Here is an 18,308-nt window from a genome sequence, read left to right as displayed (position 1 = left end):
ATTTATTTATTTTATTTGTATTCATTTAAATGGTCAGCAATTGACTGATACTGAATTATATGGTGTTTATTTAGCTATTTATTTTATTTTTAATTATTTATTTAAATGGTCAGCAGTCGACTGATATGAGACATGATGTTTATTTAGCTATTTATTTTATTTTTAATTATTTTTAATTATTTATTTAAATGGTCAGCAGTTGACTGATATGACACATGATGTTTATTTAGCTATTTATTTTATTTTTAATAATTATTTATTTAAATGGTCAGCAGTTGACTGATACTGAATTATATGGTGTTTATTTAGCTATTTATTTTATTTTTAATTATTTTTATAATTTATTTAAATGGTCAGCAGTTGACTGATATGAGACATGATGATTATTTAGCTATTTATTTTATTTTTAATAATTATTTATTTAAATGGTCAGCAGTTGACTGATACTGAATTATATGGTGTTTATTTAGCTATTTATTTTATTTTTAATTATTTTTATAATTTATTTAAATGGTCAGCAGTTGACTGATATGAGACATGATGATTATTTAGCTATTTATTTTATTTTTAATAATTATTTATTTAAATGGTCAGCAGTTGACTGATACTGAATTATATGGTGTTTATTTAGCTATTTATTTTATTTTTAATTATTTTTATAATTTATTTAAATGGTCAGCAGTTGACTGATATGAGACATGATGATTATTTAGCTATTTATTTTATTTTTAATAATTATTTATTTAAATGGTCAGCAGTTGACTGATACTGAATTATATGGTGTTTATTTAGCTATTTATTTTATTTTTAATTATTTTTATAATTTATTTAAATGGTCAGCAGCTGACTGATATGACATGATGTTTATTTAGCTATTTATTTTATTTCTAATTATTATTTATTTAAATGGTCAGCAGTTGACTGATATGAGACATGATGATTATTTAGCTATTTATTTTATTTTTAATTATTATTTATTTAAATGGTCAGCAGTTGACTGATATGAGACATGATGATTATTTAGCTATTTATTTTATTTTTATTTATTCTTGATTTTTTTTTCTCAGTGTTCGTTCGTTAGAATTCATTGAATCTTTAAAAAGCACATCATTTATTTTCACGACTGTCCTTTGTCCCCAAACGCCTCAAAACATGCGCCCCCCTGTCACAGATGTGTGAGGCTGAATCAAAATAAACACGCTCGTGTCGCTCTCGAAGCTGCTTTGAATGTGGAAGAGAGAAGTTGTGTGCGGTCTGAAGCGTTGAGATTCAAGGGTATTTCCTGATGCATAAAAAAATGAATCACTTTAGATCAGACGACTAGAATTTGTCTACAGAGTTTCAGAGGGTTCGGACTAGTGAAATTATGATGTTTCATACATCATAATTAGGCATTAGTGTGAATTTTGGCTGATGTAACCACAAAAACACACCCCTCACTGTCGTCTTAGCAACACCGACCTGTCACCAAAAACACTGGTGAACATCACACTTAGCTCTGGCCACAGCCTATGTTTGTTCTGCAAAAGCCTGTTACGCTATTAGCTTGTATTATCCAGCTGGAGGCCTGTGGGCTGTCTCCAACTCAGCTCTGCTGTCACAGCGCTGGAGAATTACAGCCGCCGTCAGATCCAGCTAACCAAATTAGCACTTGTTATGCAACCTTCTAGACTGGCTCCCAGGTCGGCTGCTTTAACCCTGCACAGTGTTCATTACGGTGTGCACATAGAAAGGCCTTGCGTACTGCTGCAAAGCTGACTGTAGTTAGACTTGATTTTACCTCATTTTCAATGTTTAAGTGTGATATGCAACAGAAGTTTGGTATTATTCTGCCTTTAAGAGATTTTGTCAGACATTCATTTAAACTTTTTGTAACAAAGTTCAAAGCAGGAACCTTGAGTCAAGTTAGGTCAAAAAAATAAGTAAGAGATAATGAAGAGTGAGCGGGTCATTGTTGTGAAGGGAACCTCGCCAGGTTGATGCAGCAGGACCCTGACGCACAGTAAAGCCTTGAATCATTCTAATCTTTTGTAATAATTAACTGGTCACTCTACATTGTCCCCCCCCCCATTACACAGCTTTCTTTTTGCCACCACAGAAGTGAAATTCACCAGACTTCTTTCTGCAGATTAATGGATGTGGACCTCCAGATCAGAACTGCATCTGCAGCAACGGTCTGTTATACACAGCAGCAGTCTGATATACAGAAATGACAGTATTCAACCATGTGTATAAGCTGTAACATCTCATCCACATGGTTTTCAACGTTGCTGACCTTTGACCTGTAAATTCACACAATTGGCCAATATCAACAGTGCTGTCTTGATGCCTATTATGTTATTTACAATACTACGGTGTACATTACTAGTGTACACCGTGCAGCATCACTCTCATGACTGTTCACAATCAATGACTCCTAGTACGTCCAACCCGGGATATCACAACCAAGTGTGACAAGTGCGGGGCACTAATGGCAAGTCTAACCAAGCCTTGAACCCACGAGCGACCTCAGGACATTTCAGCTTTCAGATTACTACCTCTGTCTTTGTGCTCCCTCCGGTGTAGAATCATCCCAGGGTCTTTTTCGGCAAATACACTCATCAAAAAAGCCGTCAAGACTATTTTTTTGCACAACAACTATTAACGGAGATATCCCGTATTCTTTATAAAGAGGTACAAACACAAAATGTGGGCAGAGTTGTTGTTGTGTACAAAGACCAGCCGGCTTGGCGGGACTACACACACACACACACACCACTGTGGACGGGACTGGGAACCGTGGCGATACATGCACAATATAAAACTGTGTTGTCTTCAGATTTTCTATCATGTACGTTCTTCACTGACTTATGATAAGAGAGATGATGTGTCACACTAAATATAAACACCAGATGGTGCATGCATGTGCCCTGGCACTGTACATGCAATCCATTATTTATTGCGAATGTTTGTGAACCGATAACTACAACCCATTGTTTAAGGGATCAACCCCGCAAGACGTCAGGGGTCAGTCAGCTCGGGTCTGCTTATTGTTTGTCATGATGAGAGCGCTTCTTGCTACCATCCTGAACCTCTTGCTGCTTTTGATTCAAGACTAAAACAAATGCATTTGGGTTGTAACCCAGAGAAATTCCCTGCACATTTGATGAAAGTGTTTCGTATAGCTAATAAGGGAGTGCATACACCTTTTAAGGTGTAGTTACACCTCAGCTGCATCACCTCGCCTACGATGAGCTGCTGCTGTTTCTGAAGTATGAGAGCTCTTCTCCTCCTCCGCCTGGCTTTGAAGAACTAAGAGACATTGGTAGGATGAAATAAAATCTTTGTTCTTTGTTCGGCGCTCGTGTGCTTTAAATTATCACTGGAGATCAACAAATAGGCTAGCTTTGTCTGACAGACACAGACGTCTCTGTGGAAATCATGGCAAACCACAGTCCAATGGAATATGTGGCAGCTGTTGTCCTGAATCTTGAGTATAAGACTATTTAAATATCTCCGTTAGAAAAATAGAAGTGCTCCATATAGAATAGCAGTTGTAATGCTAGTCAGAATCCAAGTTGAGCCCCTCATGTAATCGAGATTTTGACTTTCTAAATTACATTATAGTTATAGAAATAATGCCAGTTTAGACTAAAACATGTAGAAGCATTTCATGGTTTCTGGAGAAAATGAGTTACTAGTTGCCGATTAAACTTAAAAAATATATATGTACAAACACTGAGTACTGAGCACACCCAATGTACTGTAGTTTGTAATTGAAAGTACACACACACACATATTTATATATATACCTTGTTGAGTGATTATTACAGTAATTATGGTGTTCTACTACAGGAGGCTTTCGGAGGAGTCATGGCATGCCTGTGTGTGTGTGTGTGTGTGTGTGTGTGTGTGTGTGTGTGTGTGTGTGTGTGTGTGTGTGGCTGATTAATTAGAGCACTTGGTCTCAGGAGGGTCTCAGACCTGGAAGACGACTGTCGCTGCTACGTGACAGAGAGCCAGGTGGCAGTGTGTGTGTTTGTGAGTGTGTGTCTGATAAGTTGGTGGCCGTGAGGAGTGCCAGACATCAACACACACACACGCACACGCACACACACACACACACACACACACACACACACACACACACACACACACACACACACACACACACACACACACACACACACACACACACACACACACACACACACACACACACACACACACACACACACACACACACACACACACACACACACACACACACACACACACACACACACACACACACACACACACACACACACACACACACACACACACGGTTTAAAGGTTTCTTCAGCGTGGATTTGCCTGCTGAGGATAAGACCTGCGAGAAAACCTGGAGAACTGCACAGTCAAGCCTCTGCCCTTCCTCCTCCTCCTCCTTCTTCTACTGCATTGTCATTGGACGGGGCATTATTTGAGCCCTCACGTGGTTTAGTGAATTCAAGCCACTAAGGATCCCTCACTGGGCGAGCTGCCAACCTTATGTTAAGATCTCGGTCTTAAGTACATTCCTGCACTCTTGCTGCAGCACTATAGGGTAGTTTTGGCGTTGAAATGGTATTGACATACTGATTGGCAACCAGACAGATCACTGCCACCCCTGTGCATTAAAGCTGAGTTAACCAAATTATAATAAAGCAGACACAAAACCACATAGAAACCAATCCGAGTAGATCCTTGAAACTAAATGGGGTTTTTGTGTGTGTGTGTATGTGACCAGACTGTGCAAACGGCATGAAAATACCCTTAATCCTTAAAGGAAAAAGCAAAACAGACGGGGGATAACAACCCGGTAACCCGGCGAACATGTTGCAATCCTTTTTAAAGTACACCTTGGGCTGCAGGAATGAGTAAATAAGCTTAAAAAGAGCCAGAAAATCACAAGTCCAGCCCTCAGAGATAACACACACCTGTCACATAGACAAACTTACAGGTTTCCCTCCAGTGACATACAAGCACAACAGCAAACAGAGACAAAGCAGCACAGAGGCGAATAAGATCGAATTCCTGAACCGCCACTGAAATACCTACTGTTACACAATAAGCTTGAACCTGAGCTGTACTTCTGTTCAGTGTATCTCACAGCCCCGCAGCTCGACCAATGCTGCTCTCAGGTCCAAACGGTATGATCCTACAGGCACATGTAGGCAGCACCACATGTTTGCCCACAGAGCAGCAGGCTTCAGGTGCAGAACAGGAACCGCTTCGTCAACCATGCGAAACCACAGACTCCGGGCTCATTTAAGAAAGACTTGAATGACTTTAGTGGTAGAAACGAAATGCATTTTGTGTCAAATGTTGTCCAGCCACGTCTCTGCAATGTATATTCTTCCCAGCATGGGCTACTGTGTTCCACTTGTTTTTATTCCCATTGGGATTTCTTTGGATGGGAAAAAGACTTTTATTTTGTTTCAGTTAGTTAAAATTAAAAAAATCAGGATTTATATCATTTTATTTTATTTTATGTTTACAACGTATTGCCTGAAAAACACTATGGGGGAGATACATCACTGCCCAGGGCTGATGGATAAACTCTGCCAAGTTCACAGCGACGAACACAAACAAAACCGGAAGTTGACGAATTCTCTTCAAAATAATGTCGTGGATAAACGGGGTTACCTCTATAAACAGTCGTGTGATACAATTTGATTTGACAGCTTCAACACGATAACATCCTACATAGTGAAGTTAGTGCAATGGGAACTACACATCTTGAATGTTATATAACGTAAAAGTAGCTAAAAATGTAGTTTTATTTTGTAATAGAAAAGCGTGACTGAGCTTATCCGACTTGACGGTTGAGTCGGTCGAGGAAGTCCGAGCAACACCGACCCTGGGACGGGTCAAATACAGTGTATCACCGAGCAACTACCGTGTGTTTACTATAGTCACTCAAACACTTGGCCCCGGTGGGGCTTTTTAGTTTGGGGTTGTTTTAATTTGACTTTGACAACAGCGAAAGACGACCACGACCGTTGCTCCGTTAACGTCCACGGTTCACACATGAACGTGAATCCGGAGCCGTTGGTGAACAGAAGCGACAGTTGACCAGGAAGAGCTTTTAAACAGCTAACGGTCAACTGTTAAGTTAAACAGCAAAGTGCCGTTTGGGGTGTTTGTGCCGCTTCCCCGCACTGTTTGAGGACGGTAAACAAACCCCGGAGTATCCGCGGTTACTTTTTTCCACCTGACAGCGGATTTGACAGCCGGTGGAAAGTAACGTTAGCTCCCGTTTTCCCCGCTTAGCTAGCGATAATTTCGCCTTAAACCCCGGTTCTGTGTTGACAGCTATACCGTTAAGTCACTCAATTCCGTCGACGAGTCTCCTTGTGTGCACTCGTTACCGGTTCGTTAAAGAGGCTAAAACACCGACAAAACCACCTGCACCGTAAACACCGGTCGACTGTAACGTTAGTTAGTCTTGTAATGTATTTACACAACAGCATTTAAGTGTCATAACGGAAACGTCGCGACGCATAGAGAGGAAATGTGCACCGTAAAGTGCGATAACCTCTATATGAACTGGTACAGGCACAACAAGCGCCTCCGTGGTTGTTTTTGGGGGTGGGTGTCTTGGAGGAGTAGAGGGGAGGGGGGGTCCAGAGAGCCGGGGAAGGAAGGGGAAACTTACCTGAGAGTTGAGGGGCCGCGGGTGCCTTCAGCGCGGGATGTGTCGCTCCGTGAGGTGTCGGTCAGCGGGACGGAGCGGCAGCGGCGTCCATGGCCGGAGCCGCCATGTTCCTCTGGCTCAGAGGCTCCTCGGCTGTTTATCTTTGCCAGTAGATCCCCTCCCTCCCTCTCTCCCTCTCTCCTCCATCACCACCACCACCACCACCTCCACTCATCTCATTACCACACTGCAGAGCTCAGTGTCTCCTTCTCTCTCACTCGATCCACTGGCAGCTCTGTAACCCAACCTAAAATCACGTTTTTCATGGATCTACCTTCATTTATGAAAGTTTGCAAGAAATTATGTGACATCAAATTAATTTAAAGAGGCTTTTGGAAGTGAATTTTGAGTGGGATGGAAGTTTTAAAGTGTTTTAAGGTCATGTTAAGTCTTAGTATATTACAGTAGTATGTGTATAGAAGTGTTTCTCCATAGTTCATTATGCTATTGTTACTGTTTAATTCATTTACTTACTTTTCTATTTATTTTGCAGTGACCTTAATGTGAGACATCAGCAGCATCCATGTATGAATTTTGGTGTATTGGTGTTCTTGAGATATTGGTAAACATTGTGATATCCCTATAGGGTTTGTAAATGTGTATGTGGCCCTCTTACTACCTACATACCTACCATTTTCTACAGGATATAGTATTTATAATGTTTGTTGCTCCATATATCCCAATTATAATCATTGAAATTCTTACAATTCATTTTGTTCGGCCCCACAAATTCTGTAAAATACAGGAATTTTCCTACAAGGCTTATCAGGAGTCCCGCGCCATATTGTTAAAGGGCACCCTAAAAATCAAATAACAGGATTTACATCACATACTTCATGACCGACAGAACGAGGTCGCGGGTACATGCGGCTGAAATGGGTTTTCTCAGGAGGGGGGCTGGAGTCTCCCTTAGAGAGAGGGGGAGAAGTTCAGCATCCGTGAGGAACTCGGAGTAGAGCCGCTGCTCCTTAGCGTTGAAAGGAGCCAGTTGAGGTGGTTCAGGATCATCTGGTAAGGATGAACCCTGGGCGCCTCCCTAGGGAGGTGTTCCAGGCACGTCCAGCTGGGAGGAGGCCTCGGGGAAGACCCAGGACCAGGTGGAGAGATTATATCTCCACACTGGCCTGGGAACGCCTCGGGATCCCCCAGTTAGAGCTGGTTAATGTGGCCCGGGAAAGGGAAGTTTGGGGTCCCCTGCTAAAGCTGCTGCCCCCGCGACCCAACCCTGGATAAGCGGATGTTGAGCAGTTTATGTAGAAAACCCTGCAGAGACAATATTAGCTCTTCCTGCATCTATAAAAAAAAAAGTTCCCCAACACTCAGATAGCATCAGAGCTGTTAGTCAACATGAAAACATATCAGACTCACTGAGAGGTCGAACACAGGTGAAAAGTTAATGCGGTAGGTCAGGTTATTACCCCTCGCAACACTGGGTCATCAATATGATTTAGTACGGATCATGAGCAGCGGTTCAAAGCTTCTTTTAAAGAGTGAACTTCCCTCAGAATGATTTAATAATGATCACAAATACACACCAGTAAAAATAAAACAGCGTCTCACCGTGCAAGACTGTGGATCATTCAATATATTTATCAGAAATCTTTACCATCACACATTACTTTTACATTTTTAACAAACAAAACATTTGTAGTTTACCATTTGTTGCAACCCATGTCCATGTTATCTTCCAATAGAGTGAATTAGCGGAGACTGCCACCTAGTGACTGACTGAACACTGTTAGTCTATAGACGTTATAACATTTCTAGCACACAACTGAAAAGACAGCTTAAATACTGGTTTTTCTGAAGGTGACAGCAGGTGAAAAAACTCTATATGGTGGTCTGGATAGCAATATATCATCATGTATAAGCTTCTGTCATCTGTCACAGTCTCTGAGAGCACGCACACAATTGTATAGTATGTATTTATTTAATTTTATGGTCTTCCCTTAAGTGCTATTTCAGTTTGGAAGACATGCTTGTAACCACCACCTCTTAATATCTGCCTTATACCCACATTAACTGTTTTTCCTGACTTGTATACCCAAATTTCACCAATTAAAGGGTAATTTCACTAAACAAACAGAGGTTTAGGATTATACTGTAGGTGTTTAGGTTTAGGGCCATGGCTGGAGTTGGAGTCTGCCAATTTAAGCAAAGAGCAGGAATCGTTTGACATCGACAAACGTGCCCACCTGAGAGACTAAACCTACGGGGAAAACAACCTTTTACAGGGAAGAAGAATAGAAATATAATGCAAACAGATGAGGGCACTGTGGCACACTGGTCACACTGTAAGATAGGGCCACTCTTCCATTCTACCACAGGGCAAAATGCCGCTTGTTGGTCTTGTTCTCTATTGTCAGAGACAGGAATCATCCAAGGCAACAAGTGTGACAATCATCCCCGCTCCACCATTAACATATCTGTCCAGCAGCAGATCTAAGGCATTCGATCATTGTGCTGAAAGGTGATCATTTTCGATCGACCGATTCTCATCATCCTTGTTTCGATTAAAGTGCGTTTCTTCACTGTCGCTGCAGTCGTCACAGGTTACTCCTCCATTTGATGTCCGGTGAAGATTTGTCCACTGGAGGATGAAATATTTACTATCGATCAGTGCAAAGCCTCTTTACATTCACAACATTTGCTTGTTTCTGTATTAATTCATTCATTATTGCAGTGGCGGGAAGAGCTGACGTACCCAGGCTGATCTTGCCGTCTTTCTCCAGTTTCTTTAAGTGATGGACCAGGTTCACGTTAGCTGCTTGGTGCAGGTATTCAGGAGTGTCCTTGAAGAGAAGCAGTGAGAAGCATCCGTCATTTTCCTCCGAATAAAAACATTTGATAATGATCACTTCTGTCTAGACAGACCGGCAGCTTGTAGGCTGCATATTTTCACTTTCATTGACTTGTTCTTGTTTTGGTGTCATCATTTTGTACGTTTACTTCCACGAGCTTTTTACTTGCATCTGTGAATTGAAAGCATCTCCATCTAGTGTGGATGAGCAGGCTTATCCAGAGCTACAGGGGCTAATTTTACACTCGTCTTGATTGGATAAGGTGCACTACACTGCTGGTCTTAGCTTCGCCGCTCACATCGGTAAGCTCTTGACTACAGGCTGGAAAAAGCATAAAAAGCAACAGATGGTTTTGTCCTGACCTTATAGACGATCTTGACCAGCTCCATTGAGGTGAAAGGCTTTCCTGCTCCATCCTCAATGGCTGCCAGGATCTGCTGCTCTCTTTGGTCTCGGTGGCTGATGTAGTATCTGATCTTAGAGCCAGCTTCCTGAACCACGGGTCCGTGACCTGCACAGAGAACAGAGAACATCCGAATGACTTCACAATGAAATGTCAGTCTGAGTGATGGACGCAAATCCACAAACTTTTAAGTGTAAACATGTATAATCTTGTGCTTTTGTTGCATTTGATCTTGTAAAATAAAGTGAATGCGGAAGCTTCTTGTTTTGGCTTGTCGGTTGGTTTGACTGGATTGATTGACAGAAGGTGGGTCTTCGTCATAGACTGTAAAAAAGAAAAATGATGCCTGTAGCCACTGTGACGTCACCCATTGGTTTTTGTGGATCCCTGGACAAGAGGGTGGAGCTGGGTAGAAGCGCTAGGTAACTGATTTAAATGGTGCTGTGCTAAGCTAGGCTAAAGAGGAAAATCTGAATGCTGATCAAGATATTTTTAGGCGATCAAAATATTACAATCAACTGATGAAGTGACAACACGCTGTGAGGGGGTCAAACACCCAAAACTAGTCCATGGCTATTTGAATGTACACAGAGCAGGGCTCCAGACACTGAGCACTGTAGCCCCCAAGGGAACATTTTAGGGGCGCAACCTGCTAACCAAGTATTCACATTTCTACCAATTTTCCACTGTATGACTAATAAATGCTTTGATAATAGATGCATACATTACAATAAGATGTTTCAAAGTCAGTGTAACATTTTATTGTGCAATTTTGGAGATGCAACACAGAAGGTAAAGCGACAGCACCATCGCTGTCGTCACAGTACAATATTTACAAAAATATACCATACATTCAGAATCAGTGATTGGAAACAGACAGTTTAATTTTGATTACTTTTTATTTTTAATGTTAAGTTTTTACCGTACAGGAAATATCCAAAGGCATTTTATTCTGATATTTCACTGTGAAAGTTCTGTATTTAGTTTTATTTTGATGAGAAAAGGATTAGAAATCAAAGAAAACTGGTAACACCTCAATGATTAGTCAACCAACAGAAAATTAACTGATAACTTTGTTAAATGTCAAATCTTTTGGGTCATTTATCGAGCAAATGCCAAACATTTGCTGGTTGCAGCTTCTCACCTGTGACTATTTCTTGGTTTGACATAATTTATCTCATCAGTGTAACGCACACACACCCCTGTATGCTCACTCACCAGGGTAGATGATGTCGGCCTGAGAGTCCAGCAGGATCTTCAAAGACTTCATGTAGTCGTGGAGATCCTCGAACACGGCTGTGCCTTCGCCCAGGATGCAGTCTCCAGAGAAGAGCACCCGCTCCTCCTCCAGCAGCAAGGCCATGTGGTCATCAGTGTGTCCCGGGGTGAACAGCACTCTGGCGTAAAGAAACGTAAAACATGGCTCTTGTTATTGAATCTTGTTACAGTCAGTTATATGAGCAGACATTGGCCGCGACAGGGTTTATTGGATACACATCAATAACTTTATACTAAAAATACGTTAACACCTGTGTTGTTGTTACTGTGGTGCACTTTTCCTCCCAAAATAGCTTCATCTTCAGACAGACTTTTTTTTAAATGATGTATTATTTTGAACACTGTGTCTCTATCTGCATATCATTAACAGTTTGTCTTTGGTTTGGTCTTTTGGCTGTTGTTTTTCCTGTAAAGCTAGTGAAAGACCTGCCTGTTTAAAACGCTCTCAATATATCAGTTCAGTTCAGTTTATTTTCAGACATTTCAGACAAAGACATTTCATGACAAACAGAAAAAATAAATGTATAAGGTCTGAAAAAAGGGAATAGGCAGAAGCTAAAGCTTATAACGCCTACCCTTTAAAATACATAAACTTAGGTAGCTGCTACACACAGGTCAAAAAGAAAATGTCTGATAATTAATTTATTGCTGCTGTTAGCAAACACAATCAAAATATGTTTGAATAATGTTCCTCTTGAGCACAGTTTTAAAGTAAATTAATGTTCTGCAGTCTTTTAAATCTATGGCCAAATCATTCAAAACATTCACTCCAACAACAGAAATACAATGCATTTTTGCATTTGTTCTAACACTGGGCTTTTTAAGCACGTCTCGCCCTCTCACGGGTACTTTCCCTTTCCTGAAACAGGTTCTGAATCAGAATGGGGAATTGATTATTCTTTATTTTAAGCATAAATTGTGCCGTTCGAAAGTAGACTAAGTCCTTGAATTTCAAGGCCTTTTTTTCGGATGAAAAGTGTATTTGTGTGTTCCCTATATCCAGCTTTATTTATAAGTCGCATTGCCCTTTTTAGGATCAAACTAACTGGTTTTGTGTTAGTTTGGTATGTGTTTCCCCAGACCACAGGTCATGTAGGGGAGCACCAAGGAACAATACAATACATATGTATATATATATTCAACGTGCACACAAAGTGAACTTACTTGAGCGTGGCCCCCTCTGTCTGGATAACATCTCCATCTTTTAGATAAGTAAAGCTTTTGTTTCCAGCTGTCTCGCTGACTGGCCTGGAGCGAGGCAGCTTGCTGACTCGGACCTCAGAACCTGCAGGAGGAGAAAAAAGGGAAACGTTGGACTGACAAACAAACTATGATTCAATCTGTTCTTTTTCTTTTCTTTCTTGTAAACGTTATTGACACACATCCAACTCTCTAATTCCGGTCCGTCCCTGTCCCCTATATGTTACCCATCCATGTCACACACACACACACACACACTCACACAAGCACACGCACACACACACGCACGTTCCTAGTACGGTTCTGCTCTTACTACTGCCTGAAAAAATTGCAGCATCACTTCCAGACCAACCGCTGTCGGCAGGATCACTAACATGGCAGTGCATTTGCATTTAGGGAGGGAACGTCGCCACAGACTATCGCAGTCAGCTTTTAAGTTACATAACAGCCCATTCACCCATTGAAGGTGGTGTGGTGGTTAGCACTGTTGCCTCACAGCAAGAGGGTTCCCGGTGTGAATCCGGGCCGGGGCTCTTCTGTGTGGAGTTTGCATGTTCTCCCTGTGTCTGCGTGGGTTTTCTCCGGCTTCCTCCCACAGTCCAAAGACATGCAGGTGTTAGGTTCATTGAGGACTCTAAATTGCCCAGACGTGTGAATGTGAGTGTGAATGGTTGTTCGTCTCTATGTGCCCTGCAATAGACCGGCGTCCTGTACAGGGTGTACCTCACCTCATGCCCGATGTATGCTGGGATCGGCTCCAGCCCCAGCGACCCCGACAGGGACAAGAGGTTGAAGATGATGATGGCTAACGATACAAAGCCACACCAGATCCATGCAGCATTGTTAAGTTAGAGCTAGCTGGCTAAATGTCGCCACAGACACACAGATTTGAATACTCGGCAAGTACAAGTGCTTTCATTAGTGGGTCATATGATCAATCACCATTGTTTTAACTCACTCTTTGATAGATAGGAACTTAGACTGACTAGATGAGAATCTTAAAGATTATATCTTTAAAACGGTACTGTATGTAACTTTTTTATATTCGGTGAATGGGCTGTTACGATACTTAAAACACTTTCTCGGTTGACTATAAAAACCTGTGAACTGACTTCTATGTTAAGGATTCGGGAAGGATTTTCCAGGAAAATCCAACGGATGTGACATTTTGTGTGACCTGACTCACTGGCATCTCTTATGCTCGCCTAGTCAGCACTGATAGCTACATGTAGTCCATTAAAGTCAACAAATGAACCAGTGTCTACACATGCTGTTCTTTTGTTATACATTCTACAGCAGCAGCGTGGAGATGGACCTGAGGATGGCGGCAGCAAACGGAGAGTTGGACTTGGGGTCGTCTGAGATCAGACCCCCGGTGCTGGGGTTTAGGCTGGCTGAGGGTCCATTGGCTGCAGGCTGCTACAGAGTGTGTGTAGTGGAGTGTGTGTGTTGGGGTGGTACAACAAAAGCCTTTTAACCAGTGCTGATACAACTCCTAGAGGAAACACTTATGTAATATATTGTGGTTTTAGGTGGCTAATGTTAGCTCGCTTGCTAGTGCAGCGAATTGCTAGCTAGATGACGTAGCAAAATACCGCCTTAAGTAAATTATATCAGCCAATTCAAATTAAAAAAAAAACAGACTCCCAGGGCTGATCTGACTGGCATCTCCCTACCGTGACCCCGATAGGGACATGCGGCCATGATGATGGCTAACGATACAAAGCAACACCAGATCCATGCAGCATTGTTAAGTTAGAGCTAGCTGGCTAATGTTAACTTGCATGCCAATGTTAGCTCACTGAAACCTAAGCTGGCTGTGGCTCAGCTGAGCTGCATGAATCCGCCGTCGGTTGCTTCATGGCGTTGGCTGATGGAGTGATTTGCAAACAGCAAGCTAGCGTTATTGTAAATATGATTGCAATACATTTTACAGCATTATACCAACATGATGCTGGTCAATTATGCTTAGTCTCACTGTTTTGAGCAGTACTTGCTCACGGCTATAGAGTGCGTGAGCAGGCGGGTGCAAGCATTAGAGGGCTGACTGCAGTTCACTAACATTCACTGGTGTCTCTAATCCCAAGGGTTTTCTGAAAGTCACACAAAGAGAAACTTTAAAAAGGGAACTGACCTTAAAGACAGTGTATTTTCAGACTCATTTCCAATTCATATATTACTGTAGGAGCGAATAGTACTAGACCAGAGATCCTATAACCTGTTGCACACACGCTGTCCTCACCAGTGATGTCCCTGCAGATGTCTTCCACTCCACCCATGTGGTCTTGATGCCAGTGTGTGACGATGATCTCCTGGATGCTGGTGTTGAACTGCTTCATTGCCTGTTTCAGACTGCTGATGTATTCAGGCACAGCAGGTTCTCCAGTGTCTATCAGCACTCGCCTGGAATATAATCACACGTTATGCAGTGTGCAGAGTCAAGGCTTTAAAAGTAACAGTCTGTATTCATATACACTAATTCTGCTAAATTATTAAACGTTCATTTTGTTGTACCCTGTACACCCAGACGCATCGCCAGGGATTTTCAATTTGACTCTGAGCACGCATCCTTGGAGCTCATTAACTATGTCAGAAAATCCAAACTCACCAATCAAGTCGTGCTATCTGTTATGGGCTTAAATTTAACTGACTTCTTTACACACTTTGTGTCTTATTTGTCAATTGTACCAGAAAAAAAAGAATGGTTAAAACGTACCTTGGTCTATACCAGGGGTGTCAAACTCAGGCCTGTGGGCCAAATCTGGCCCGCGGTGTAATTATATTTGGCCCCCAAGATCATATCAAGGTTCTGTGAGAGCTGGCCCGTGAGTATAAAGCACATACACGTCTACTTTTCTGTTAACAAACATGAGCATCCATGCTACCAGTCTCTGCAGACACACTTAATCCACCCCTCCCCAAAAACGGACAAAAGAAAGATGGAGGACAGGAGATTTCAGCAGCGGTGGGAGGCAGATGATCTGTGTCTGAAGGTAAAGAGCTGTTTGTCACCGTGGCTGTAACCAAAGAATCAAACAGAAGAAACACCACGACAAGAACAAGGACCTGCACTGGAAAGGTTCAACATTACACATCTGGAGAGAAGGGAACACATGCACATTTGCAGTATTTTTTTTTGTTTTTTCAGTAAAGAGAGATGAAAACACCACAAAAAAGTGATGAAACAACTAAAAACAGATGCAAATCTCCACAAAAACGACCAAAAGAAAGATGGAGAACAGGAGCTTTCAGCCCCGGTGGGAGGCAGATGGTCTGTGTGTGAAGGTAAAGAGCTGTTTGTCACCGTGGCTGTAACCAAAGAATCAAACAGAAGAAACACCACGACAAGAACAAGGAGCTGCACTGGAAAGGTTCAACAATACACATCTGGAGAGAAGGAAAAACATGCACATCTGCAGTCTTTTTTCTTAGTAAATATTGAGTTTGGCTTCAACTTTGTCCCAGTTTTTAAATTTGGCCCACTGTGAATTTGAGTTTGACACCGATGGTCTATACCATATATAAATACATATTGTAGCAAAGGAAATTAAGGAAAATAATGAATATAATATGGCACTGGGCTTTCCGACGGGACAGCAAACGTGTCACGGTTTGGACAAACATATCAAAGTAAGCTTAATTTACTAAACGCCGGCGTTAACCCGTGTTACCTTTGCCCGGTCCCGACGAGGTAAGTGTTGGTTCCCTGCAAGGTCATCGGTCCCGGGTTACAGCCCAGGACCCGAACAACTCTGGCAGACAGCTGCTCTATCCGGGGGAGGACGGCGCTCATCGTGACGCTGGCTGCAAGCTCCACAGGCACGGCAGAGTCCGAGAGACGACTCCCTGTGTGTGTGTCGGGCTCCGGTCCTTAGAGAGACGACTCCCTGTGTGTGTCCGGCTCCGGTTCTTAATGTGAGTTCATGTAACTCTTTGTACGTTTTAAAGAAAGAACAAAAGCAAACCTCGTCCTCCCCGAACAGTGGAGTTACCATATACACGGAAATTGCGTGTCAACATTGTTTACTTCCTGTTTGCCCCCAATGCAACCTTCAAAATAAAACTCGCTTTAAGAAGAAGAATTACTTTATTTATCCCGCACGGGGAAATTTAATTTTTTCATTCTTATTCTTAATCATGTTACACACACATGCACAGACAGGACCTATATACATGCAATTAAGGAGAGATGTTAGAGCAAGGGGGCTGCCAGTGGCCAGTGCCCCGAGCAGTTGGGGGTTCGGTGCCTTGCTCAACAGCACCAGTGCCCAGGAGATGAACTGGCACCTCTCCAGCCACCAGTCCACGCTCCATACATGGTCCACACAGGGACTCTACCCTACAGTTCCCAGCCAAGTCACCTATGTACTGAGCTACTGTCGTAATGTCGTTAGTTTAGTTTGTTTCCATTAAAACTTTGCAGGTGTTTATCCTCACTAAAACATCCACATTGTAATATTTGATTTTAACTGTGTATAAAGGACTGAGATCTGACTGAGGGGAATTGTATGTTCTTTTTCAAAAATGATTGGTGACAATAAAGTTTGTTATGCAAAACCCTTTATAGTTGATCTTAAGCCTCCCTGACATTTCTACACTGAATGATATTTTCCTGCAATGATTGAAGACAGTCAACAGTAAATGATCTTGTGATTAGGAATAAACCTTCCTGTCTGTAGCTGAATAGTGTCGGCCTACACTGCTGTATCTTAACATTGGTCTTAGTAGTGGTACTTGAGAGAGCCTGATATTTACGGAGGTGGTATTCCAAGCACAAAGTTTGAGAACCACTGGACTAGTCTATCGTTTTGTTTGGAAGTCCTGAAAGGCAAGGTGATGTATTTGGTTTGGGGCATTGTTGCCCAAAACCTAAGATTATCTACTATTTCCTACTTAGGAGATCAACTTTGAGGCTTGATTTGTCTTTTTTCATACAAAGAGAAGTAAAAGTTCAGCAAAATGCAGCCTAAACCAAATGTTTTACCTCATTAGTTAACTACAAATATCTGTAAAGCATAATGGGACTGTGCATTGGTGCCCTCACGGGTTAAACAGTGTAGATAAATGCTCTGATGCAATCATATTGTGAGGAGACTGTGTGTTCCGCATGGCTACTTAATATTTTACGTCAACATAGGAATTAGGCTGACAACCATCTTGACTTCTCCTGTCATTTGCATGATGGTATGTTAATAAAGAAATAAATGAAATGATTTAAACCAACTATCCATCTATCTATGGTTATTGGTTGCTATGGCCAAGCTTTCTTCATTTACTTCTGTTCACACATATGCACAAAGTTCTTGCATCCATTACTTTCACATTAATGCCAAATGCAAATGGTTTCTCACAAATAAATAAATAGCCTACATTAATGCTTTCAGTTGGTGCTCTTACGCTTAAACCAAATGCAACTCCAGCAGGGTTGGCAACAACTGAATAGGCCCATTACAGGACATTTACTGTCACAATGAATGTTATCTGACCACAAAGAATGTCAGTAGTACAGACTAAACACTAGATGGAGCCACAGTCCAGTCAGATCAGGGCTGGGTCACCTCTCGCCTCCTTAACTCCACTGAGGCACTTTAAAAATATTCTAAGGTCCTGGATTATCAGCATTTCACAGACTGAATGTTTCATTACTTGGTAATGATAATGGTGCTTGCCAACTCCTTAGAGTTCAACAGTCAAGTATTAGAGCTATCTGGCTTAATGTTGTTATTGTCCTCATTTATCCTGAAATTGTTAATGTGTGTTTTTATTAGCCAACCCCTCAGACAGAGGAAATCAATAAGAACTGTTAAACCAAATAACATTACCCACTGAAATTCCCCCCTGGGATTATTAAAGTATTCCTGATTCTGAATGAAACATCCCATAATAACATAGACATATTCATTTTAGGGACCTTTGAACTACTAAC

The 18,308-nt window shown here is 41.8% G+C and overlaps 1 protein-coding gene across 2 annotated transcripts; it reads right to left on the bottom strand.

Moving 5' to 3' along the window:
- Positions 1-8,248: 8,248 nt before the first annotated feature.
- Positions 8,249-16,376, bottom strand: lactb2 (lactamase, beta 2). Of its 2 annotated transcripts, XM_083927911.1 has the most exons (8): positions 16,264-16,376; positions 16,054-16,224; positions 14,625-14,785; positions 12,347-12,467; positions 11,123-11,301; positions 9,864-10,012; positions 9,405-9,492; positions 8,249-9,290 (listed from the first exon to the last, which is right to left on the bottom strand). In XM_083927911.1, exons 2-8 carry the CDS (start codon positions 16,173-16,175, stop codon positions 9,247-9,249), a joined length of 864 nt encoding a protein of 287 aa, XP_083784037.1. In that variant the 5' UTR covers positions 16,176-16,224; positions 16,264-16,376; the 3' UTR covers positions 8,249-9,246. The 2 variants fall into 2 exon arrangements, with proteins under 2 accessions (XP_083784037.1, XP_083784036.1); XM_083927910.1 differs by having other exon boundaries at positions 16,054-16,369.
- Positions 16,377-18,308: the final 1,932 nt, after the last annotated feature.

This window comes from Echiichthys vipera (assembly GCF_963691815.1).
Source record: "Echiichthys vipera genome assembly, chromosome: 15".
Classification (NCBI taxonomy): Eukaryota; Metazoa; Chordata; class Actinopteri; order Perciformes; family Trachinidae; genus Echiichthys; species Echiichthys vipera.
This window is presented reverse-complemented; position numbering and strand designations above follow the sequence as displayed.

Excerpts from the sequence above, each read along its gene's own strand:
- lactb2 (XM_083927911.1), bottom strand. The coding sequence starts at position 16,175 with ATGAGCGCCGTCCTCCCCCGGATAGAGCAGCTGTCTGCCAGAGTTGTT. Across the intron at positions 12,468-14,624 it reads CATCTGCAGGGACATCACTG|GTTCTGAGGTCCGAGTCAGC; the intron begins GTGAGGACAGCG and ends CTCCTCCTGCAG. Across the intron at positions 9,493-9,863 it reads TGGTCAAGATCGTCTATAAG|GACACTCCTGAATACCTGCA; the intron begins GTCAGGACAAAA and ends CTTCTCTTCAAG.